This window comes from Eucyclogobius newberryi, unplaced genomic scaffold (genome assembly GCF_026437365.1).
Source record: "Eucyclogobius newberryi isolate DKJ021-1_F unplaced genomic scaffold, fEucNew1.0.hap1 SCAF_7, whole genome shotgun sequence".
NCBI lineage: Eukaryota > Metazoa > Chordata > Actinopteri > Gobiiformes > Gobiidae > Eucyclogobius > Eucyclogobius newberryi.
In genome coordinates this window covers 10,286,174-10,312,245 of record NW_027316389.1, presented here as the reverse complement: position 1 = coordinate 10,312,245, position 26,072 = coordinate 10,286,174, and the positions used below count along the sequence as shown (strand labels likewise).

General features: G+C 40.1%; 2 protein-coding genes across 3 annotated transcripts; one reads left to right on the top strand and one right to left on the bottom strand.

The window, feature by feature from the left end:
- Nucleotides 1–309: 309 nt before the first annotated feature.
- Nucleotides 310–13,065, bottom strand: LOC140348695 (DNA topoisomerase I, mitochondrial). Of its 2 annotated transcripts, none has more exons than XM_072434739.1 (17): nucleotides 12,950–13,065; nucleotides 12,202–12,321; nucleotides 12,055–12,127; nucleotides 11,834–11,964; nucleotides 11,590–11,705; nucleotides 11,243–11,364; nucleotides 10,426–10,548; nucleotides 10,171–10,358; nucleotides 9,786–9,930; nucleotides 5,771–5,914; nucleotides 5,436–5,621; nucleotides 4,139–4,207; nucleotides 2,317–2,431; nucleotides 1,829–1,956; nucleotides 1,665–1,765; nucleotides 613–762; nucleotides 310–488 (listed from the first exon to the last, which is right to left on the bottom strand). In XM_072434739.1, the coding sequence occupies exons 1-17, from the start codon at nucleotides 13,063–13,065 to the stop codon at nucleotides 386–388; spliced, it is 2,130 nt and encodes a 709-aa protein (XP_072290840.1). In that variant the 3' UTR covers nucleotides 310–385. The 2 variants fall into 2 exon arrangements, with proteins under 2 accessions (XP_072290840.1, XP_072290841.1); XM_072434740.1 differs by having other exon boundaries at nucleotides 12,055–12,129; nucleotides 12,213–12,321.
- Nucleotides 13,066–14,092: 1,027 nt separating this feature from the next.
- mlycd (malonyl-CoA decarboxylase) lies at nucleotides 14,093–25,762 on the top strand. Its single transcript, XM_072434749.1, has 5 exons — nucleotides 14,093–14,660; nucleotides 19,125–19,237; nucleotides 20,019–20,175; nucleotides 20,480–20,632; nucleotides 24,328–25,762. The coding sequence occupies exons 1-5, from the start codon at nucleotides 14,121–14,123 to the stop codon at nucleotides 24,871–24,873; spliced, it is 1,509 nt and encodes a 502-aa protein (XP_072290850.1). The 5' UTR covers nucleotides 14,093–14,120; the 3' UTR covers nucleotides 24,874–25,762.
- Nucleotides 25,763–26,072: the final 310 nt, after the last annotated feature.

Sequence of the window (26,072 nt, the reverse complement as noted above, 5' to 3'; positions counted from 1 at the left end):
TTCCCTAAAAATCAAGGCTGTTCATACATATTGATTTTTAAATGAATAACCTTGTTGAGTCCTACCTTTGTACTTTAAAAATACTTAAATTCCATTTTAAATATTCAATAAACTGACTCACTTTAAATGAAGGTTCAACCCCACACACACACATTTGTATAAATTTGTCATTTGTTGAATGCAACATTGGAAAATTTATTAAATAAAAAAACCTTAATTAGGTGCAAAAATTCAAACTAATTGAACAGATTCAAACAAAAACATTGTGTCCAAAGTGCTCAAACTGCGACTCAAGAGATATAAAATAATATAATAATAAAGAAGTGTAGGTTCCACTGAGTTTGGTTCCTCAGTTGCTTTGTCTCAAACCTGAAAAGGTCAGTTTCTAGAACTCAAAATCTTCTTCAGTCATATCTATGGCCCAGGCAAATTTGTCCCTTTGGCTTTTATTGTAGATTTTGTCCAGGGGCACCCCATACTTTTTACACCTGCGAAAGAAAATAACGATAAAAATACATCTATTCATTATTTTCTACAGAGGAAATATCAGTGTCTCTGTAGTTTTGATTGATTGACAAACTAAATCTGCTCTAATGAACTGTTGCTACTCACCAAGCCACTGAGATTCGTGGATCAAGGTAGTTGAGCTTTGAGGTGCCCAGAGCAATCTGTTTATTCTCTTCTCTGTCAGTTGCCTGGAGCTCCATCCTTAGCAGCTGATCCTCACAGCGTTTCACTGCCGTCTTCTTGCGCTCCACCAGCCTAAAACGGGATAGAGTATGTACTCATCTAGTCATTTTCTTTCAAAAGCAGTGCATGTTTTATGTATTTTACTGTCCAAATCATAGGGTCCTTTTTTTTAAACCACTTCCTCCAAAAGCCGTTCATGAAATACAATAAATGTAATACAGTTTTGATCATTAGTAAGCAATTAAGTTATTAAATACGCAGTAAAATTGTAGCTCTGCCATAACGTAGTCAAGTGCAGAGCTTCACAAGGTGGGGTTCGCAGACATCTGCAAAGAGGGGCGCCAAAAGTTTAGACAAATGTGCACACTTAATGTGGGCATGTTTTCAGCATCAAACGCCCAGTGGCATCACAGGGTTAATCTAAAGCAGCAGATCAGTGCCCTGATCCCTAATGTCACTCTCGTTTACCTTTCCCGCACCATGACCTTTTCTCCTGCACCTCTGTCCTCCTCCACGCTCCTGCCTCCCCTTCAGTGTCTAAACCCAGCAAACTGACCACTTATTTGGCTATTTAAAAGTGTGCACATTCATATTGCCTCCTTTCCATTTTGATCCTGTGCCCTTTTCATGTGAAATGTGGGAGCGGGAGCCGAGAGGAGGCGCATTCTAGTATTAAACATCATTACCATTATTTCAGGTGTATATAGGTGTTTTAGTCATAATTTCTGTGGGGGTCCATGGATACATTTATTATCCCCAAAGAGGGACGCACCAGAAATAGTTGAGAAGCACTGGTACAGTAAAATCATGTATTAATTCATTAATCCTTAATGACACTATATCAATACAGCAGTCCACGATATTGATACCACCATACATATACATGTTTGAAATATCAAACTCTAGTTTCTATTCCTTGATTAAATTGTGTTCAAACATAATTCAAAAGCATGTATATTTTATAAAACACTTACATCTGCGATTTGGGGTCCGAGTTGCCTTTAGACTTGGCCTCCTTCTTAGCCTGCTTCAGCTCAGATTTGGCAAGAGAAAGTTGTTCTTTTCTGCCATCAATCTGAAATGCAATTTCATTTGAGCTAAATTAATATTCAAACTATTGTCAGCTCACATCTGTTACCTTGGCTTGCAGATTTGCCATCGACTGCTCAAAGGTCTTTGGCGGCGCCCGCTGGTGGTTACACAGAATTGCAACCGCTCTATTTGCCCTGTTGTACGACAATGTCATCTCTGCCACATTGTCCCCCTCTTTGGATATCAAGCAAATTTTTCCCATTAGAAATAAGCAATATTCATTTAAATAAGCAACAAACACTGCCACAACACCTTCTTACTTTTCTTTATTCTGTCTTAAGTTGCTTTTAGTCGTTACATGTCAAGAACTGAAATACTACCTCAGAGTCAGAGGAGATGTGACATTTCTATCTCAGAATGAAAAACTGGCACATTCAGGGAGCCTACAGGGCCTAGATAAGAGTCGGGCCAAGATGGCGTCTGCTGCCACTGCCTAGAAAACTGATTGATGTCTGTCACCAGCCGATCTTCTATCAAGCTAAAAATATAAACCGTCAAAAACTTAAGACACATTAATATCAGAGAATGACTTACTGTTTGTGAGCTCTTTCAGCTGCTGCTGCAGAGTAATAGATGCGTTGTATGTCCTGAAAACCTTAGCTGTAAGCCCCGCCATCAGAGAGCTCAAATGCTTGTTGAGCATTTGTGTCTACAAAGGAAAATTAGAATAGAAAAATTGCCTCACGTACAGCACCATGAATGTTACTCAGACAAAAAAAAAAAAAAAACAATACACTAGGTGGCACTGTGGGATCATGTCCACACTTTGAAGTGGCTTTTAATCAATTGCCCCAATTTATAAGTTTCATAAGCTGGGGGAAAAAAAAAGGTTCCCAATCACAGTCATGCCTCATAAATAAAAAAGGTCACTTGATGGATGACCCACCGAATGCTCAAATGCTTTTTAACAATTAATATTGACCGTGTAATGTTGGGTCATGCTAATTTTAGTCTTTCCTTCCTAGTTAGTTTTTACATCTATTTGATTATTGCCATTACATCCACATCTTTCCAGCTTCCTGCCTGACTCCATTTACTTTGCTCCCTTCCTTCCAACCTTTGTCCAGCATCTCCCCTCAGCCTGCCCAAACCTTGGCCAGCTGTCACTCCCCTTGTGCTCTCTAACACACACACACCTCTTCCCAGTGGCCTGGCCTTTCCATGTGTCAATCAGTTCTGCCCACAGCCTTCACTGCCATTTCACCTCCACCAGTGGCTGTCATTTCCTGATACACCGACTGGAGGGCAAAGAGGCGAGGCAGAGCACACCCATCCGCCTTGGGCTGGAAGGTAATTGTAATTTAATATCAATTTTAATAGTTGCAATTAGCAAGCAGCAGATATTTCTGGGGACTGATGCTGAGAATTAGCCATGACTATAAACATTTATATTTAAATCTATATCTGTTGTATCTGTCCCTATCAAATAAATAATATAAATACATAAATAAAATGTCAGTATTAAACTGTCAATGGCCCCTTGAGTACAGGTCTAAACTTACCCCTGCAACTGTAGTAGTGGCAATTAGTAAGTGGTACAAACTTAGACCTCTAGAAGTACAAACATGTTCTGAAGTACATGACATTTGTGGTCCTTTCTTTAACATAAATGCTCCTGAACTGAATCTTAGCTTAAAAGTATAATACAAATGTAATTGCACACAGGACAATCACTCTTCCATGTTTTTTTCCCAAATTGTTCAGCCACATTTTCATCATCCCATCATCATCAGTTTCTAATTCCAATTAATCCTAGGAAACAGGTCAGTGTGTGCATGGTGTACAATCATGACATTAGTGTAGATGTGGCCGATCTGTTACATCCACTCATTTAGATTAATGTGCCTTCCTTGGCTGGAGGCTTAATTCAAAACGCAACGCTGTAGAATATGGTTTGAAGGAAAAAAAAAAGAAAATCCATGCACTGACCCAACCGCGCACCTTGTAGCACTAAATTTAAATTTTGTCTGTGCAGCATGTTCGTCTCAATTTTCACTTGTGCAGTTTCATATTTTTTAGCCAATCTATCTTCCCTCGGCTGAAACTCACTCTTTTCTTCGTCTGCAGTCTTCAAATATGCTCCCTTTTCTTCTCCGTTCCAATTCTACTTTTCACCTTCCATCTCACCACACCTATAGCTCATGTCCATTGAAAGGCCTTATACAGACTCTAAACTGCAGTTCCCAACAGCAAATTGTTGTATTCTATGCATGTACTAGAGTAGACAATGATTTGCATACAATGTTAAGTACTAAGAGTAACAGTTTCTACACACTGACGTCTTTTGTGCCAGGTTCAGTTCACAATTACCTCATGAAAAGAACACAATCAAGCCAATAAGACTGAAAACACTCACATTAAGGCGATCAAACAGGTCATCTCCAGGTTCCTTGTTCTCCATGAACAGTTTAAGATTCTTAAAAACCTAAAAACATAAAATAGAAATTCACCCCATTACCACCATCCATTTTATACCCCTTAAAACCATAGGAACTGCGTATAAAATGTTTTTTCCACATGCAAATGTGTAGTGGGAGGTCAATGCTGGTTGAAAACACTAATGTACACCTATTTCAGATTGAATGACACAGTCAACAAAGGGAGTTTAGTTAAGTGCCTAAAACAACAAGATCTTATGTTAGTTCATTTGAATAAGTTGACAACAGCAACAGAATATTTATCATATTAAGATGTTTTTTAATCATTTGTACATGTACTTGGGTAGAAGGCCAATTCTCAGGTCGACTTCCAACAGCATGAAACTGAATTTCCTCATGGCCTTTCATGTTAGGTTTTATTCTAAATGACATTTAGCAGCAATCACAGTCGCTTCCTTGGGAATTGTTGATGGTAAAATATGCAAGAGACTAATTAATTTTAGCTAATGTGTTGATTACGAATAGGCTCATTTGAATAATTTTATGTCCAGCCAAGAAACTGAGCACTTTGGCTGTCAGGTGTTAACAGTTCTTTTTCCATTTCTGGAAACAAAGATAACACAGGCAAGCAGCAGCAGAAGAGGGATCGAGATTTAGAGTATGGAAACGGGAAAGGCAATACCCAGATACTAAAACCAATCCTGAAACTACATTCTTTGAGCAGGTATGGCAATACTATGTCAAATAGTTCTGCCACTATTGTGGCATAGAATAACTTTTAAATTAAAAATAACTTGATTTTAATCATTAAACACAGTTAAAAACATTTCTATTTTACCTTGAGATTTTTAATTTATAATACAGTAATCCCCGACAGCCTGACCACAAAAGCAGTGATTGCAGCTTCAACACAGCCACGCCTTTAACAGTGCAAGTACAGCCTCCCAATGGATAATTACTGCATAGGTGCTGAAAGAACAAGGTCAGCTGACCTGAAAACCATTTTACCAGGTTATTCCATGAATTGATTTTTTTTCTTCTGATAGAACAGACATTCTATTGAAATAAAAAAGTGTAGTGGCAAATCTATGCGTGACGATGTCGTCTCATGCCTCCCAAACCAGAGAACCGACTTTCACCCTGAGCGTTTTGGTCTGCTCATTGGATAAATGCTGAGGCAAGTGTGTGCCATTATTAAAGCCAACGCCACTATTAGAATATTAGAGCATACAACTTTTTTGTCAGAAAACAATTCAACATCTTAATTGTTTTTACCTTCTTAATGATGGGAACCTTGTTGTAGTAGCGAATAGAGTCTTTACCAAGGAAGTCAAACTCCACTACAAAGTCGTCACCTTCCAGTTTGTCATGCAGAGTAATGTGCTCCACGCGAAGTGAGCAGCAGCCCACTGTGTCAGCAGATTCTCCCTCCTCCTTCTCGTTACCTGCTCTCAGGGCAAGCTGATTTTGACCAGAAAGTACAGAAATCACAACACTGTGTACACTTAAGACAGACTTGCATATTTAAATTGTTTTAAAGGAAAATTATGTTACCACTGCTAAGTGAGTAATTGCCACCTCAGTGAAAACTGGTCAACAAAGTAACACACCTTGTCTATGAAGTAGAGGGCCACGGCTCTCTGACGCGTGCTCATCTGTTTGGACTTCAGATCCTGATTGTAGTGGTACCGAATGTCATCCACACACGTCTTAAGTTTTCGCGCAACTTCATATTTCTCCCAGTCCTTTTCTCCCTGCGTTTAAGGTAACCGCTCTCGTAAGCATCCAAGAACAATAAAAGACCAAAAACAGCAACACACAATGGAGGTTTGCATGAGGTTGCCATAAACAGCTTGGTCTACAGATTCTACCGTTTTTCTAATTAGGACTTAGTGGTGAGATTATCTGGTGCGGAAAGTCTTTGTTTTTGTAAAGCTTAATGTCTCTGTACATTGTCCCTTCAAATAAAGAACTAAACTATGTCCTCAATATGTAACTTGTAAATTGACAATTACACATCTGTGAAGTTCTCACTTTTTTCCATAGGTTATACAGCCCAAAATAAATCATACATTGAATTCATTATTTGCCTCAAAAGTCTACAAACAATACCCCATAATGATAAGAGTTGTATGTATTTTTAACTAAATGTTTTAAAAAACAACAACTGTATGGACAGTTTCTCCCATTCTTCTTTGCAGAACCGGTCAAGCTCCATCCAGTTGGTTGGTGAACGTCACTTCAGTCATTGTCAGAAGTTCAATTGGGTTCAAGCCTGGGGCCACTCAAGGACATTCACAGAGTTGTTCTGTAGCTCCTTTGTTCTCCTGGCTGTGTGCTTAGGGTCTTGTTGGAAGATGAACCTTTGCCTCTGAGGTCCAGAGCGCTCTGGAGCAGGTTTTTAAATCAAGGATGTCTCTGTACACTGCTGCATTCATCTTTCCGTTGTGTCCAGGTTCCTGCCGCCCCACCATGCTTCACTGTCGGGATGATACTGGCCAGGTGATGAGCGGTGCCAGTTTAACTCCAGACATGACACTTGCTATTCAAGAGTTCAATCTTTGTTTCGTCAGACCAGAGATGTTTGTTTCTCATTGTCTGAGAGTGCTTCAGGGGCCTCTGTGCAAACTCCAGGCGGCTGTCATGTGCCTTTTACTGAGGAGTGGCTTCTGTGTGGCCACTCTTCCATACAGGTCTGATTGGTGGAATGCTAGAGATGGTTGTTCTTCTGGAAGTTCTCCTCTCTCCACAGAGATGCAGGAGATCTGTCCAGTCCAGTGTCATAAATGAGTGAGAGTGACCATCAGGTTCTTGTTTCAGTTTTGGTGGTTCCAAACTTTTTCCATTCACAGATGGAGGCCACAGTGCTCATAAGAACCTTTAATGCTGCAGTCATTTTTCATTCCTCAGGTCTGTGCCTTGATACAACCCGTCTCTGAGGTCTAGAGACAGTTCCTTGGACTTCATGGTTTGGTTTGTGCTCTGACGCTGTCGTTTCCAAATCATGTCCAATGAACTGGACTCCAGTCAAGTTGTAGAAGCATCTCAAGTTAGATCAGTGGAAAAGTGGTGTACATTTGCTTTTTAAAATATATATACATTCAAGTCTAACAACTTTATTTCAAGTTGCCATTATGGGCTATTGTTTCATATATTTTTTAATAAAGGCTATAACAAAATTTGTAAAAAAGGATGCACTAACTGACAAAATAAAAGGCGTTATATGGGTATCGTTTGTCAAATCATAACTATTGTGTAATTCATATGGATTTTGGTATGGTGTCAAGGAAACAGTTATTTGCGGCCCATGTCCAACCAGGAAGTAAAATGATAAACTTTACAAAAATTGTCAAACTGGGGATAAACAGGCAAAATGTTAAAAATCTGAAACATAATTGTGCTCGCTACGTTTTAGTGGCAATGTGCAGTCAAACCTGTCAGACTTTTAATGTGTACACGTTTATGTCGGTGTAATCCCTCATTCGTCCAGGCGTGTTCCATAGTAGAAAAAGCTTCAGTTGTAGTCATCTGGACTCAGTTTGAAAAAGTAGACGTTTCGACTCTCATCCAAGAGTCATTGTCAATAAAAGAATTTAGGTCGAGAACTCCGATATTAATACTGTTCTGTGGTAAGACCCGCCCATTGGGAGGAGCCTTCCTGAAGTAGAAAGAGTTGTTGGTTTCAACAGAAACTCCCCCCTTGTATCTACCGAGCTAGCCTATTCAGAATCTTAATGGGCTGTTAAAACCTCTTTGTCTTAGTGAGACCCTGGCTCAACCACCCTGAGTACCTGATTAGCATTTGAATTCCCTGGTCCTTTACCTTTCCAGGGGTTCAGTAACCCATTATAGATAACAGGAAGATTAAACCTAAGCCCTCCATTTCTGTTTAAAGAAGGTCTTTCTTTAACAAAAATAGCTTCCTTGACTCCTCTTTCAAACCATCTTTTCTCCCTGCTTAAAACCTTCACCTCACCGTCTTCAAACGAGTGATTAGAGGCTTCAAGATGGAGATGCACGGCGCTCTGAGGTCCTGAACTAGTATTTATTCTGTGCTGATAAAGCCTCTTGTGTAGAGGCTGTTTCGTCTCACCTATGTAACGTTCTTTACAGCTTTCTTCACTGCATTGGATCGAATAAACTACATTGCTCTGTTTTTGAGTCGGCAACTTGTCCTTAGGGTGAACCAGTTTTTGTCTTAAAGTGTTTCCTGGTTTAAAATAAACAGGGACTTCGTGTTGTCTAAAAATTCTCTGCAGTTTTTCCGACAGGCCAGACACATAAGGGATAGAAACACCCTTCCTTCTCTGTTCAGTTTCCCTTTTGTCCTGCTTCTTGGTTCTCTTCACTCTGTTGAGAGCCCAAGCGGGGTAACCACAGGCTGAGAGGGCATTACGGACATGTTTTTCCTCTTTCTTCTTGCCCTTGGCCTTTCTTGATTGTGCCACGATCAGAGGAGAGGACGGGAAACTCCAAATAGAAGTGTATATAGGAAACCTACACACACGGACCAGTATCTGCTCTTTGGTTCCAACCACCCACTACAGCACAAGCTGGGAGTGATCAGAACCTTACAACACAGAGTTCAAGGTGTGCCCACCAGCTCAGAGGGCAAGAAGAAAGAGGAAAAACATGTCCGAAATGCCCTCTCAGCCTGTGGTTACCCCGCTTGGGCTCTCAACAGAGTGAAGAGAACCAAGAAGCAGGACAAAAGGGAAACTGAACAGAGAAGGAAGGGTGTTTCTATCCCTTATGTGTCTGGCCTGTCGGAAAAACTGCAGAGAATTTTTAGACAACACGAAGTCCCTGTTTATTTTAAACCAGGAAACACTTTAAGACAAAAACTGGTTCACCCAAAGGACAAATTGCCGACTCAAAAACAGAGCAATGTAGTTTATTCGATCCAATGCAGTGAAGAAAGCTGTAAAGAACGTTACATAGGTGAGACGAAACAGCCTCTACACAAGAGGCTTTATCAGCACAGAAGAAATACTAGTTCAGGTCCACAGAGTGCCGTGCATCTCCATCTTGAAGCCTCTAATCACTCGTTTGAAGACGGTGAGGTGAAGGTTTTAAGCAGGGAGAAAAGATGGTTTGAAAGAGGAGTCAAGGAAGCTATTTTTGTTAAAAAAGAAAGACCTTCTTTAAACAGAAATGGAGGGCTTAGGTTTAATCTTCCTGTTATCTATAATGGGTTACTGAACCCCTGGAAAGGTGAAGGACCAGGGCATTCAAATGCTAATCAGGTACTCAGGGTGGTTGAGCCAGGGTCTCACTAAGACAAAGAGGTTTTAACAGCCCATTAAGATTCTGAATAGGCTAGCTCGGTAGATACAAGGGGGGAGTTTCTGTTGAAACAAACAACTCTTGCTACTTCAGGAAGGCTCCTCCCAATGGGCGGGTCTTACCACAGAACAGTATTAATATCGGAGTTCTCGACCTAAATTCTGTTATTGTCAATGACTCTTGGATGAGAGTCGAAACGTCTACTTTTTCAAACTGAGTCCAGATGACTACAACTGAAGCTTTTTCTACTATGTACACGTTTATGGTTTTAAATGAGGAAACTGCCCACTTAGAATCCAGTGCCATGTACAACCTCAATTGTTAGGTCAATTAACCTACCTTAAGTTTTGAGTTGGCATTGAGCATGATGTACTTGATGGATCCCTGAATGTTTTCTGTCCAGCTGGCCAGCCACGTCACAGTGTTATCGTGACGGACCTCTTTCCAGCGGTGACCAGCGGGTGGCACAGGAACACTGGACTCTCTGACATGGAACACACACACAAAACACATTTAACATTACAGGATTGTTTTTTTTGGCATGCATAAAATGTGCTGTGGTGAGGACAAGAGACATGCAATTTCACACAAAGCATGATGTATTTATGTAATGAAGGGAATTTGACTTCAGATTTTTGTTAATGGGATTTCTGCAACTCGTGTAAAAAAAAAAACATGTCATTCAGCTCCTCAGAGTCTTTGTCCAAGGCGAGTCTTTTCTCACTTGCCGCAGTTGATGATAACATCCTCTGGCTGGATCCTTTTCTTCAGCATGCCTTGTTTTGGGTGCTCCCCCCTTCCTCTGAACAACCCTGGAGGCTCAATCTTGAAATTGCCAATTTTTTCCTTGTGGTGGTCCAATAGGCAGAAGCCAAACTCCTCAACAATTGTCTGGTTGATATCTTTCTGAACCTAGAATGATTAGTCTGTTAGTACTGTAAAAATGTACTAGTGGCACATTTGAGAAGCCTTTACTCACCTGTTTTTCCTCCTTAGACATGTTTTTCCGAGCCTCCACTTTAGCCTTGTGCATGGCATGCATCTCTCCAAAATCACATTTGTTCAAGTTTTTAATAAGTGATCTTTCTTCTGAAGTCATCTCCTAAGCAGGATGTAAACAATAGAGAATTGTTTTAATTATTATGCACCGTAACCTAAGAAATCAAATACACCATTAACTTTTCATTTAATTGTTCATCTTAAAGGTACACTATATTTACATTAAAAAAAAATATATCATAAATAAGTCCCTGACAGAACTAAGTACAGAAGGCTTGATTGTTTATAAGTACACATATCTGAAATGTCATGACAGCATCAGAGACACTGTATTGACTTTATTTATAAACCCTGAATTAGCCATTTCACAGGCTTTGATAATCACAATTAATACAAGCCAACATTGACTTACAAGTGACCACATATGTCCTCATCAGAAGCACTGTGACAGAAAGGACAAGCAGGCAGTCTGCATGAGTTAACCATGACTGACACTTGATGAGGGTGGGCACTGAGAGCAGTGAAGCGTAGACAGTTTTTCCGGCTATAATAAAATACTTTAATTGGATTTGTTCATATGCAAGGGAGCCACTTGTATGGATTAGCATTTCAATGCTTGCACACAAATCGTATTTTCGAGTGCATTGAGCTCTAAGCAGTGCAAAATTAATTCGGTATGATATGCCTTGGGCTCGATGCAACTCTTCTTCTCTTCATGACACCATGACAAGCCTGCGAGTTTAAGTTACACAAAATGTTAACCCTAAGGTATTTCAAGACATAATTAAATGTATTACCTTTCTCCAATCTTTAAAGAAGTTTTCCCGAAACACATCTTTAGTGGTGTACTCATGATCCAACATCTGGGCAAAGAACAGTGCCACCTCTTCAGCTGCCAGACTCAGCTTTACTGCATTACCTGTATGAAGCAGCAGCGTGCGGTGACTTTTATGGATGGGCAAGCAGACTTTGGGTATTCATCAATATTTAATGGTAATTTTAGATTTATCGGTCAATCACTGCATGTCTTGATTGCCTTGACCGCTCGCCACTGGTATGAAGTAATGCTTAGGGGCTTTGCATGGGCATAAGCGGACAAATATTGTGCATTGTACATAATTAGATTGTAATTTGTTTATCTTACCCTCATAGTAAAAGTGAACATTGTCTGGAACAGGCTGATATTCTGGAGGAAAGAACGGTCCTTTGTGTTCCAAGAATTTCCACTTGACACCATCTTCATATTTCTCTTCCTCCCACCTGACAAAGACAAGTCTATTTAAACCTGACTGCTGTTCATCACTTGTTGTGTGAAGTAATATTGAAGTCTATAGGTCACGTCGAGAACAAGCATATCCATTGGAGATTTCCCCCCCCCCCCCCCCCACCATCTCCAGCGGTTCTGTTCCTCCTCTTCCTTCTTTTTAATCTTCAGTAGTTTGGCCTCCTGAATATCCTCTTTTGTCCTTTTAGGGTTTTTTGAGATCTGGACTGGCTCATCCTCCTCTTTTTTCACTTTCTGTTTACATAGAACATACAAAAATGTAAATTGACATTTATTTTCTTTGGTACTGAAGTCAATCTAGTACTCGAACCCAAAAGATGGAACCTTTTCAGTTTTCTTTTTGCCCTTTTTCTTCTGGAACGCTTCATCATCTTGTTTCACTTTTGTCTTCTTTGAACTGTAGGGGAAACATAAATAAAAAACATAAAAAGAAATCATTGAATGTATTTTTTATATATAAAAAATGACAACCTATGTGTAGCATTAGTAGGACACTCAGTTTGTTCTTCTTTGATTCTTTTCCTTTTCCGGCCTTTCTCCTTTGAAACAAAGTCTGCATCATCTTCCTCAGGATCCCGTTTTATCTGCTCACTACACAAAAGGACATGTTATTAAAGTGTGCATTTCAGGTTAAAACACTTCAATGTATTTGTATTAATGTATTTGAATAATGACACATTCACATCAGAAGCCGGAAGATGCCTATGACTGCAATTCTTTGTACTAAGTAGTTCAGTTTTAGCCATTTTATTCAAGTGCTATGATAAAATGTCAATGAATTCCTTTCTTTGACTAATCTCATAAGTGACTCAATGCCAAAAACGAGGGGGGGAAAAAAACTTTGCTTTGCACTTCGCTTACACAACTGAAGCTGAGGTCCACACTTAACTGTCATGAGGGAAAATACACTACACAACTAGAGACTTTTACCTTACAATATACAATTATTTATCTACAAAAACATTGCACATCTGATCTTTAGGCTCCTGTCCTGCCATTTGATTTCTGTTTTGAACATTAACATGCAGCAGGTACAAGGATTCTTTAGGATTATTTGCATGACGTGCAAACCGCGTGCGCACCAATACAGGAATTTTGCATTCAATTCCCATCAAAATATGTTTAAATAAATGGCACTTGGCCGTGATGAACTCATAAATAGTGGTGGTTGAACAGTGTTTGTAATAGTTTTCTCAGTAGTTATCCTCAGTGCTCTCACCTGGCCTTGCACGCGTCTCCTCCGGCTACGGCGCGTTCATGGCCGCTCGCCCTTCTCAGCTTCGACAACTTGTGCTTGCTCTTTTCAGCTCCTTTCAACTCTTTCCCTCGTCCCATTTCTTTAAAACACACGAAACAACGTCTCAGAGAAAATGACTTTGACAAAAAACTGCGAAAGTTTCTTCAAGTAACCAAGTTTCTTCGAGTAACCCGCTCATTTACCGACGAATCGACGCGGCTTCTTTGATAGCTGGCGACACGTGGCTGTAACGCAACAAAGTAACACGGTGTGCGGTGCAGAGGGCTCGTGGTTTAACCCTGATGATGTCTCACAGAAAAGTCGTGTTTTTAATATAGATTCGTGCAGAAAAAACGCACTTAAATGAAACTCACCTTGTCTGTGCCAACAACGTGCTCGGTGTTTCTCTGGCTCACGTTAACCGACCATTGATTGGCTGACGTGAAGTTGCCAGATTTCCACAGATCTTAACTTTCACTGTGTGTTCCTCTTTCTTGATAAAAACTTGTTAAGATGTGTGTCAAATCAATGGGCAACCTTATGCTTAGTAAATTGTATTGTAAAATGTATGTGCCAATTACTTTAAATGAACTTTTTGTATGTTTTTTGTTAGTTTTTGATTACTTTGACTGAGGTAGAGTAGTTAAAATTGTATACAAGGACGAGTAGCAATTCATTCTTGCATTTATTAAATTACAGCTATTTTTATTGTTCGAAATGTCATGAAAAAAATTAAGAAAAATAACATTTTATACTTCGAAACTGATTTAATTGGAAAGACAAACCCTTAATTACTGTACAAAGCTGGTACATTCAAAGTATAGCCCACATAAATTAGAAAAACAAAAGATCTGCTGGAGCAAGATCTTTTGTCATTTTATATAAGCTTATTTCACTTGGAAGAGACACATTTGGAATTCAGTGATTGCAACAAAATCAAATGTGATCTGAGAATCTATTCCAAGAAAAACTTTATTCAAACGTTATTCAAGTAATAATATTATACAATGTTAGTGACTCTTTAGGACGAACACTGGACTTTGGAAGGTCACGTGAGCCGAGCCGCACAGACGTGACTGTCACTTTAAGACACCCCGGAAGTGCTTCGTTTCTCTGTTTGGTGTTGCCGCTCCGTCGCTTTTGCGCTGCGGCGATGACACCCCTGCGCCTCATCTACGCTTTCCGCAGCAGTGTGAGGTGTTGGCGACACCGGGCCCCTCGGACAGCTCTCATCGGACCCCGGCACCGTGGTGGGGTTCTGCTTCGCTTTTCCACCCGCGCGTCCTCGGTCATGGAGGAGATCCTGTCCAGGCTGGTCGCACCTTTACCCACATACGAGACCAGAAACAAGGCTCCGCCGCCTCCTGAATCGAACAGCCTGGAGTTCATGCAATTCTACAGAAGTCTGGACAAGGAAGACAAGCTCAACGTGCTCACGAAGCTGTCGCAAGACTTCGGCGTCGATCACAAAAGTGTGTCGGAGCTTTCCGTCAAACTTTTGGACACTCAACTGCGCGACTTGGCGACCATCTTGCAAGCTGAGGACAGACTACGTTACGGTCTTGTCCCCCGTTACAGACATTTACTGAGCCACATTAGCAGAGTCGAAGGGGGAGTCAAGTTCTTGGTGGACCTTCGCACCGATCTGTTGGAAATCATTTCATCTAAAGCTGGTGACAGCGCACAGATAAGGGTAACATGCTTTTGTTTACATTCTCTACGGATGCGCACGTGTGCCATAAGAGACGATTTGCTTTTGGTGTCCAGAGGTGGTAAAACGTCAGAATCAAAAAAAGGTTTATTGCAATTGTAAAAGTGAACAAAATTCACAGGGTAGGTTATGTGCAGCATAAAACAATGAACAATAATACAAGTAAGATGTATCAAACCAAATAAGGCATGCATTGAAGTAGTATAATAAGAAATAAGATATTCCTTTATTGTCCCACATGGGGAAATTTCATTGGTGCAACGCAGGTAGATGCAGAGGAAAAGAACAGATAACTTATAGGAAGTTTAAAAAACACTCTCAATAGAAGAACTCTTATTGACACAAACTCTTATAAACAAAAACTCCTATAGACAAAACCTTCCATTTCCCAACAAGGGATGGAGGGGAGAAATAAATAAAGATAAATATAAACATTAAATAAAAAAAAATTACAGTTACATTTAAAAACATTGTACTCAAGTAACTTCAAAATGATATTACTCAAAAAGAGGTTCTAGAGGTGAGAACATTTTTTATAAGGGGAACTACTGAAGTAAGTGTAAGACTAACGCTCTGGACTTAACACCTGAAGTTTGAGAAGTGAAAGGCAAAACAAGAAGTGAAAGGCAAAACAATAAATAATGCACAAAATCTAGTATTTTCGAACACAAAACTGAGAAAAACATAATCATATTTGAAGGAGCGATGCAAGAAACATCTCAAATTATCATTGAGTATCGTCAACACAAAGCACTCGTAGACTTCTCACAGTGGGGAGTGGTACCAAAACTTTCAAATATATTACTCAAGTACAAGTACAAGTACAAAAGTATAGTGCCTGAAAAAAAGTGTCACAGAAATAGAAAATGGATGAGCTGGTTAGAAATTCAAACCCTCAAAACCACTACACCCTTCCCCTGCAGAGTGACGCACGTCTGCACTGCTTAAATGACATTGACCCTTTACCCAGTTCCACTTGTTACCACAGGGTTGCCAGAGAATTTTTAGGCCACAGGTCATCAAAGCATATAGTTTATAAGAGGTGTATTAATATTCACGGCCTCGGAGGCAAAGAGCTGAATATGTTTTTGCTTTTGTCAGAGCTAGTTTAGGCCACTACTTTACTGCAACAATGAACTAATAGAGCACGTTACAAAAACAAACAGGACACCAAAGTCTGTTGTCGTCAGTACATTTATAGCAACACTTTATAAGATCCTATAATCAACTTTTGACAACTTGCGCAAACCAATTCCAATAAGTCCTCAGAGTATAGGTCCATTTCTATTTTTAAAAATTGGTCTTTTTTTGAATGCTGCCACTTTGCATTTTTAGATTGCTGTGCGGTTCATAATCATTGTATCATTTGGCTTTTCAGCTCTGTTTACACTTGGGGCCATCACTGCAGCCTTTTAAGAATGCATGTTGTATTCAGAGTGCCTTTGTTTGTCTGAAACCTGCTGTGGAGATGGTCACTGTGCACAAGTGACAATCATATTAGGCAATTGTCCAGTACAATATTAATATGCTAATTTCATTTGAAACTGCCTGACTGTGCAATCACAGAATAATCCAAACAATTTGCGTACTGAATAGAGAAATGCAGATTATTTTTGAAAGACTTGCTTACATTGGCTTTGCTTGATTATCCTCAGACTTTCAACTGTACAGAACATGTCATTATTCTACTATTTGCAGCTTATCTGTCTGGTTCATTTTTCTTTCTTTTCAGATAAACCTTTTTTGGTAGATGGAATACATATGGTTCCATCAGTCATGGTTCCATGGTTCCATCAGTCTTTGCATCTATGACTGGATTTTAGGTTATAACATATGGGTTTTGACTAATATATTAACCCCCTTTCCTGGCCATTATTTATACTGTAAAAAATATTGGCATTACAAGCTTGGTCTTTTGCTCTTTATCATTGTACTCCTGGAGAGAAAAGGTAAAGCTGCATTTAATCTAAAAAAAGCTTTTGTGTTTTAAAATGAGCAATCTGTACTTGTTGAAGAGAAAGTAAATTGAGCGTTTTAGCACTGTTCAGTAGACAACTAGCTATAAGAGTATGAGAAACCTGCAGGTAGAGTTGTCAAAAGTATCGAAAATCAGATACTAATAACTAGATACACATTTAAAAGAAGTACATTTGATAAAAACACAACACAACATGCAAATAGATAAAGAGCAAGATGGTCTTTGAAAGCTTAACGTTTATTTTAATCTAATTGAAACTCATAGACAGTGCTCAGGTGAAGGATCTGGAGTTAGTAAGTCAACATGTCACCAGTTAGGCTACTGCTTCCCATTGTGGCACCTTTTGACATTTTTCACACTTAAAATTACTCATGCCAATTCAAGTTAAAGGAACTGTATAGCCTGCACCCTTATCGGTTTAACAAAGGTCTACTCCTTGGACCTATCCCCTTCCACTCACCCCGCCATAGTAAGTCACACCTGAAACCAAACACCCATGAGCGTGTGTGTGGTTTATAAAAGTCTTTAATCCAGCTGCGAGCTCCATGGATGCATTAGACCCTCAGGCCAAATCAAGGGGCTAGTGCATTGGGCTAGTGCATTGGGCTAGTGCATTGGGCTAGTGCATAGGGCTAGTGCATAGGGCTAGTGCATAGGGCTAGTGCATAGGGCTAGTGCATAGGGCTAGTGCATAGGGTGAGGGAGTAGACAAAAGCTATATTTGATTTTAACATATTTACCTCGTATCTGGGGACACAGATTGGTCAAGTTTGTGAAATTTCCATATGATTCCTTTAATGTAATAAAACTAATTTCAAACTTAATTTTGAAAATGATGATTAAAACACTTTTTCTTTTAAACAATATAAAAGTATTGTCTACATACTACATTCTACTTCTAGTGTCAATATCAATTAGTATCTGGATATAGTGTTTTTGACAACCCTAATGCAACATTTTTCCTATGACTGCAATGTGCATTTTCAAGCCAGTTGGTCAAAGGTAATAAATAGCATAGCGTCTTACTACTTCTAGTTGTTACATACCAAATGAAGGCTACATTTCATACTTTGATCAATTGGTTAAGGCACAGCAAATATAGTGTCATGAGTTTGATTCCCGATTCCAACTATTTACTGCATGTCCTCCCTTCGCCCTCATCCCCATTTCATTCTCATCCATCCTGTCCAATAAAGCCTATGGGCCACAAAAAAACATTTATTTTCTTTCCATTTTCCTTACGAGTCAGTGTAACCATAGGCTCAGAATGCTAGACCCAAGTATTTCAAAAGACTTCTCCCGTCTTTGTCGAGGTCAAAGTAATGCACGTCTCTGCTTGGCCTTTCTTTTGTTGGGTGAGAATTGGCTCCCAAGGCAAAGGATCCCCTTAAAGCACAGGCTTGGGATTATCAACCATCAAAGATGATTTCACCTCAAGCTTGTGAAGTTCAAAAAATGGGATAGTGAACGCTATGTAACATAAAAGAAAGTGTAGTTTGAAGTTTCTGGGATCTTTTTTACCCGCTTAAAGCAAGTAAACACCCTGTAAATTGTTTTGCCCTTAAGCCACTCTTGCTTAACGTTTCTCTTTTTTGGTGATACACATGAAGAAAGTGACTCTTCACCGTGATTTGAGCTTGTGGGTACAAGCTTTTGCTATGACTGACAAGATGATATTGAAGGGGAGCAAATTAATCCGATGGACCTGCAAACATCTGCTCTATTTCTATTTGTGCAAGCGGACCGCCGGCTTGTTTGTGTGTAAAGAGATTTCTTTTAAATGAAGTCTGACCTTTACAGGGGGGGACAAGCCTACTTCGAAATGGCAAGTTGTTTATTGAAGTGGCTCTCCAACACCCTGTACAAGCTCAAACAAATCAGTCCTCCTTATGTGAAAATGCCCAAACAGCACGCAGACACCCAGGGAGACCGTGCATCCCGCCTCGTACACGGCATGAGCTGGAATTCAAAAACGCATGAAAGCGAAGGCAACTTTTCTGTCAGGGAATAAATGTATATATGTAAAAAGCATTTTTCCTTGTTTGCGTGTAGATGCATGGAAATACTGGTTGTGTGAGTCTTTTTTGGTAAACTTCAGCGCCATTTGCATGCATGTCAGTTTTGGTTTTGTCTTTGTAGTCTGAAAACTCGTGCGGTGCAGCTCTGCCTGTCACCGTAACACATTTTAAAGTGTGATGTATTGCTTCATCAAATTACCACAATGTAAGATTATTTAAAAACGACTTTATGCCACAGAGTCAAGAAAACTTATTTCTAAATGTACAAAAAAACATGAGCTGCAACAAATAAAAAGCTGCGTGAAACAGTCATCAGTATCTACAATTTGTCATCGAATTTACTTATTTCACTCTAAAGCTCAGATCTCTTTGTACTACATAAAAAATAAATCCATTATTGCATCTGATAATAAATATGGCTCATTTTATGGTTCTTCCCCTTCCTCTTAGGACCTGAATAGCACTCTGAAGAGCCTGTTGTCGGAGTGGTTCTCGGTGGGTCTCTTACAACTGGAGAGGATCACCTGGCAGTCTCCCTGTGATATCCTGCAGAAGATTAGCCAGTAAGTACAGTAACACACTCGCATTACAGTTATTAAATACTAATGCTAAGGCTCCAGTTGGATAACAAGTACAGTGCAATGGTTGTAAGTAGAAGTGGGCAATACTGTGAATGTTGTTTTGAAGGAATGCGAAATTTGACATAAGTAGAGGTAATTCCACAACTGTTACAATAGTTATGATTTGACAATAGATATTACATGATTAAACCTTTATTTTGTTGAATGGTCATCTAAACTGTCAGACAATTGTATCTGTTGCTTGTAAATTGTCTCTGTTTCCATTGGCATGTCGCACATTGATGACATAGATAAAGGGATTCTGTTGTAGAACTCGGCTCTACTTCCTGTAATTTTAAAGTTTTATTTTCCAAAATGTTCTTCACAAACTAACTGCACAGATGTAAAACTATGATAACTATTACCACAGGTTCTATACCAGCAAAACTGAGTCATAATAAGACTAAAGTCATATAGACTTTAATTTGTTTGGGCCAATCTGTCAGGAGCAGACAGATCCATCTCTTTCCTTTTTAGCTAGGCTTGTTCAGGACTACCTGGCGTGTATACTGTGCACGTTTTGAGACCCTCTTGCTATGAGCATGCAAGTAACTTCCCACCATCCCACCACTTAGAAATCATGCGAAATGGCCATCCTGTTAGTATGTAATGGGAACATTGAAGTGCAAAACCGTGTACAGAGACCATACAGTTGGCCACTGACACTTAAAAGTATTTGATGTTTACAGGTGATACAGTCATTTTTTTTTTAATCCTTCCCCAGGTATGAAGCTGTGCATCCTGTGAGGAACTGGACTGACCTGAAGCGCAGAGTGGGGCCGTACCGTCGCTGTTACGCCTTCGCGCACGCCGCCATGCCCGGAGAACCGCTGGTCGTACTTCACGTGGCTCTGACTGAGGAGATTTCCAACAACATTCAGGTTAGCAGCTGCTTTCACATCATGGTTTATCGCTCTGTCTCTCTTTATTGCGCCTTCAAGGACGATCTTCAGATTTACTTGTTTGCACCCGCGCCTATGTGACAAATGCATTATAGCCATGTGGACAAAATACAAGACCTTTTAAACTGAGGATCCCCCCTGCAGCTAACTTACCTCTGAAAGCTGCGGTTTCTTACTTTGACATTTCAGCAGCAATAAAATGTGAAAAATAGAAAGCAATAGCTGTATGCAGCTGTATGGGCTCTCAACTTGACAAGAATATGACAGCTTGTTTGTCCATCAGGGGATTGTCAGAGAGTTTGCCACGCTGGATGCAGAAGAAGATGTGAATAAAATAAATGCTGCAGTCTTCTACTCCATCTCCTCCACCCAGACTGGTCTGCAGGGAGTCGAGCTGGGAAACTACCTGATAAAGCGAGTGGTGCGCGAGCTACAGGTTAGTCAAAATGTATATGAAATCTGCAAAATGTGAACGCAATGCAAATGGAATTAAAGTTTCTCTGGAAATAAACAATTCAGCCGCAATTCTGAAAAAGTAATTTATCATGTTTAGATGAAAATCAAACTTCTCTGATTTCAAATTAACACCATTTAGTGATTTGCCCGTTGAATCGGCAGAAATCGCCAATGTTTTTCAGGCCACGTCATTTATTTTTTCTTTTATCCTCGTAAGCGTTCATGGACTGACCATGCGTGTCACAGATTGGCTAAACCTGTCAATTACACCTTCCTGAACTCGGGAAGATGAGTTCCCAGGTGCCCAGACTACACATCTTTGTAATGTATTGCAAAACACTTTATTCTCGGCTGACCTGGCAAATAAATAGCTGAATCCAAAAACTGCAAATGCCTAATTATGGTGTTGGAACTAGTAACTATGCAGCAGTTAGCAATTTTAGGAACACAGCCAGTCAGTTCATTTGAGTAATGATGATGTACCAGGGGCATCAATTCATAAATTAGAGCAGTACAAAACAATGCTTGGCCCCAGCTGATATCATCCACCCAGGTGCATCCTCCATAAAAGCCACATGTTATAATGTATGGTTTATTTATATGGCTTTGTTCTCACGGCAAAGGATATGTTTATCTGTTTTATTATTTTGTGACAGTATAAAGGGGAACACGGGTTCACACACACGTTAGACACCGGGTCAAATACCTTTGGATCAAATCACATGCCAAGTCCATTTAAGCAAGAGTGAAATGACACAAGTACCAGTAGTTATTAATATTAGAGTCACAATTACGATACGAGAACACACAGAGTCAGTATTTAGACTATGTTTATTTATGGCAGTGCCAGATTCATCAAATCATTTGAATGTCAGACTAAAGGTTATACAGCTATAGTTACACTTTTATGGAAATACAACTGTAAAAATAAAGAGATTCAAGAATATAGATTCAACATTGAACAGTGTATCAAACTATTTTTAATCTCAATTGTTACCACTACCATTAAATTGTAAATTGTAAGTGTAAGTGAGCTTGCATTTTCCTCTTAATGCCCTGGTGAAAACTAAGTTTCAATATCAATGGGGTTTTACCTGGTTAAATAAAGGTTAAGTCATAAATAAATACATTCTTAATTTGTGCAATATTTAATTTCAATGCTTCTCCTTCTGCTTCCACAGACACAATGGGTCCATTTTCCCTGGCAAACTTGAAAGCTTTGTTATTCAGAGCAGATTTGATTGTGGCTTATATGTGTGTACTTTCTACATAGTGAATACTTGCACTCAAGCATAAGAAAGTGAACATATGGCTGGACGATATGAACATTTGAACATATATTTTGTTTCTCATTGATTGATGACGATATTTGATTCATTATAAATAAATTAAATTCATTCATTCATCAAATCATTGCCATTTATTCAAAAATTAGTCACATTCCTTTAGTCTGAACTCTCCTCTTTTCTGTCGGAGTATTTGGCTGTAGACCTCTCAATTAAAAAACCCAAGCTAATTATTGACAATCACAAATGACAAGTCTAATGGGATAAAATGTTTGTTCAATCACAAATGAGTGTTGATGGTTTTCCCTTAAAGGTGGAATGGCCGATTTTTTTCAGCAAATTTTTTATCATATTTCCATAAATCATTTGTCCTGCCACGTATCAATCATAAAACGCACCTACCGCTCACCTGCTGCCGCGTCAGGCTCATCCCCACGTTTCCGCGTGCCTAAGCGCATGGATCTATCATAATATAGTTCCCTCAGTGTACGGGGCAAAATGAAGACGGAGAAAGACAGTTCGAGCTGACGCAGAAGTGGACAGAAATCTACGAGAGACGAGAGACGCGATGCGATCCGTTGCGCTAATAAACAAACGCACGTGTGTGTTGTATCAGTCCACACGGGGGAGTGCGCATGTGCACTTCCGCCTGCGTTCTGAAATCGCCGAAAAATAGTCCATTGCGCCTTTAAGTCTGGACTTGTCTTCCATTGAAAAGCAGTCTTTGTGACAGGTTTTATCTATATGTAAAAGATGAGAACTGCGGGCCGCTGAGCGACCATTAAGATGAGACAGAGATGATGCAGTGGAAAAGAAAAGGTCACAGTTGTGATTTAAGGTGAAGGAAGGAGGTCCAGCTTGTCTTGGTAGAGCGGCCCCAAGAGTGCTGTTCAGCCATAATGACTTTTTTATTCTTCCTTGAGAGTCATTTTGAAACCTCGTATCTTATACCAGCAATTCTCACAGGTTGTACACTAAGTACCACCTCAGAAATTGCCGTATAACACAGTATATATTTTAAAAAGCAAGGCCAAATGTCAAGTAAGACGAGAAATAAACTTGCTATTACCACAGTGACATGGCATGCTCCATGAAAACTGTGGACTAAGAGATTCCCCTGATCTAAATAAAAAATATTAGGACTTGATTAGAAGTAAGATTTATAATGCATTCACACGGTGTGAACCAAGGTAAATTCTGACGTAGATGTGGTTTAGCCCTGGTTTAGCTCTGGTTTAGCCCTGGTTTAGCCCTGGTTTAAACCTGGTTTGGCCCTGGTTTGGCCCCGGTTTGGCCCCGGTTTAGCCCCGGTTTAGCCCCGGTTTGACCCTGGCTTTGTCCATGCTTAGTTTAGAATTTACGTTTAGTTTTAGTTTATGCCCGATTTTAATGCAAGTGTGAACAAACCCTTAATAACAAGGATTACACCTGGATTTTAAATAGATCTTAACCAGTCCAAACAAGTCCATTCCCTGGTTTAAACCTGGGCTAGACTCGCACTGAACAGAATTGACAGAAAAAGGGCCAGGTCTTAGACGAATGCTCAGCCCACTACACCACTGCAGCCCCCATAATAAACCAGGACTCTACTCTTATAATGCCTCACAGAGAAAACCAGCAGTTGTTCCATTACCACAGTTTGAGAAGCACTATCCTACAGTTTATACCAAAGGTGCTGCCGGCAGTTCAAAGTAAAGGTCAACAAATCATAACTCCTCTGCGGATTGAGACGGCACACCAAGGGACAGACCCAGCACAACAGGTTTTTTTTTGTTTTTTTTTAAATGAAGACGGGGGAAAGATCAAAGCAAAATAGAGAGGAAAACAATGTGCACTGAGAGCCAGAGCGGCACACGTTTGGTCCCTGAGGAGAGGCACTCCCACCTTGAGTTGTAGATTTTCACTCCCCTCGCCTGCCACATCGCTCTGTCATTTATTAAACTAGACTACCAGAAGAGAGCAGAGAGAGGGAACAGTGGAAGAGAACTGCAGAGGTTTGAAGGGACAACACATTCTAAGAGGTAAAAGTACAAGAGCTCAGGAATGAGTGAGAAATTGTCCGTATCCATCAACTGGGAAGGGTTGATTTTGAGTTCTCTTCCTGTCCAAGAGGCAAACGACATGAGCACAAGCAAAAGAAATGACAGCCTGTTGTTGAGTATTTGAGCGGCTGTGGTCTGAAAGTGCAACAATGATCTTTGTATTCAGTGGGGTTCACATGCTGCTGTAAGCTGTCCTTCACTGGGTTTATTTTATTCATGCCACATTTTTCTGCTGCACTATAAATGGGGATGGAGCAGGTAAAATAACACAGAAACTCGATAGATACAATTAAAAGACCATTAAATAACACATTATTTGTATTTCTTTGTGATTCTTGTGATTCCAGAGTGAGTTTCCGCAGATGTGCATGTTCTCCAGCCTGTCTCCTATCCCAGGCTTCACGTCGTGGCTGCAGGGCGTGCTGAGCCAGTGGCGTAAGGAGGGCCGCAGCCTGGAGCTGCTGTCAGAGCAGGAGTGGAGGGAGCTGGAGCAGGCCACAGACAGTGCGCCGGGCGTGGCCGCTGTAGACGCCCTGAGGAAACTCATCGGCACCAGTGAGTGGATGCGCTCTGAAAGGCTCTGTCTGCTCCTGGAGCCTGTCCTCATGCGCCTGTGTGCCTGGTACCTCTATGGGGAGAAGAGGAGAGGCTACGCCCTCAACCCTGTGGCTAACTTCCACCTGCAGAACGGAGCCACAATGTGGAGACTGAACTGGCACGCAGACACGAGCCCCAGGGGCGTGGCCAACTCTTGTGGCATCATGGTCAACTACCGCTACTTCCTGAATAAGACATCGCAGAACAGTGCACTCTACCTGCAGAACAAGGTCATAACAGCATCTGAGCAGGTGCTCGGCCTGGTGTCCCAGTTTCAGAAGAACAGCAAGTTATGATATTTCAAACCGTACATTTCTGCAAACGTTTCTAATTACGTTAGATTGTATTTGCTCACTGTACTCGCTAATGATGCAATGATATTGTCTTGCAGGCACAAAAACAAATATATCCCCAAATTGTGCCAAACATAATTAATGATCAATGTTTTGCATTAATTTGCTTCCATACATCATTTATCATATTTCCAAATCACCTGTTTTTTTGGCTTGTTTCTAAGGACAGATACAAAACATTTCTTTAGTAATAGATCATATTTGTTCTTTACAGGTTGTACTGTTCCAATATCTCAACTTCAAAACATTCTCCCCCTTACATCAAAATGTATAGTATTTATACATATTTATGACTTTGGCTCTGACAGAGGTCAAGGTTTGAATTCATCTGTGTAATTTGCATGGATCAATATTTAATTCATGTAATTTATGTTGCTTATTCATATTATATTGCATTGATTATGTTAAAAGGATTTGATCGCATTTGTTTAGCACTTTTGATGTATCTTAAACTTGAAATGTCCTTAGTTGCCTCTCATGAAGACGACGTTATGAAACCCAGCTCTGAACACTTGAACACTCTCACGTTGCTTTATTCTATTGCGGCTGGCGGTTTGGCCTTAATGCACTTCTGGACAGAGCTGTACGAGACTGTGTACGTGCTTCTGAGAGCGAGACTGTAGCTAATGAAGCACAGGCATCCATCAATGCAGCCTCATGTTTCCAGATAACAGCGTGACTGAGCGCGGCTATTGGAATAAACACTGTGGTAATGCTGTAATTTGGCTCAATCGTCTGACAGCTGGGAGGCTATTCATTTAATTTACTCCTGCGGTGGATAAAGTTGTCCAACTTTCAGTATGTGAAATCTGCTGTTATACTTCGAATAAAATCTAGTGCAAAGGAATTGTCGGTGTTCAATGAAAACCCTCGAGCTATGGCAACGGCAAAGACGTTCCAGCCGGTTTCAAATGTGGATACTGCAGCTTAATCCTTTCATACCATGAGCGATGCCATATTGCAACTGCTACAACTTACCAACACACCAACTACAACAAATGCCAACATGTGCAAGCAAAGTGCACCTATATATACTTTTCAGGGCTTTTCAAATCAAATTCTGTGATTTAATACAAATACTACAAAACTAATTACACCATTATGTGTGTAGATAATCAGTGTGTACAATAGAGCATGGTCCT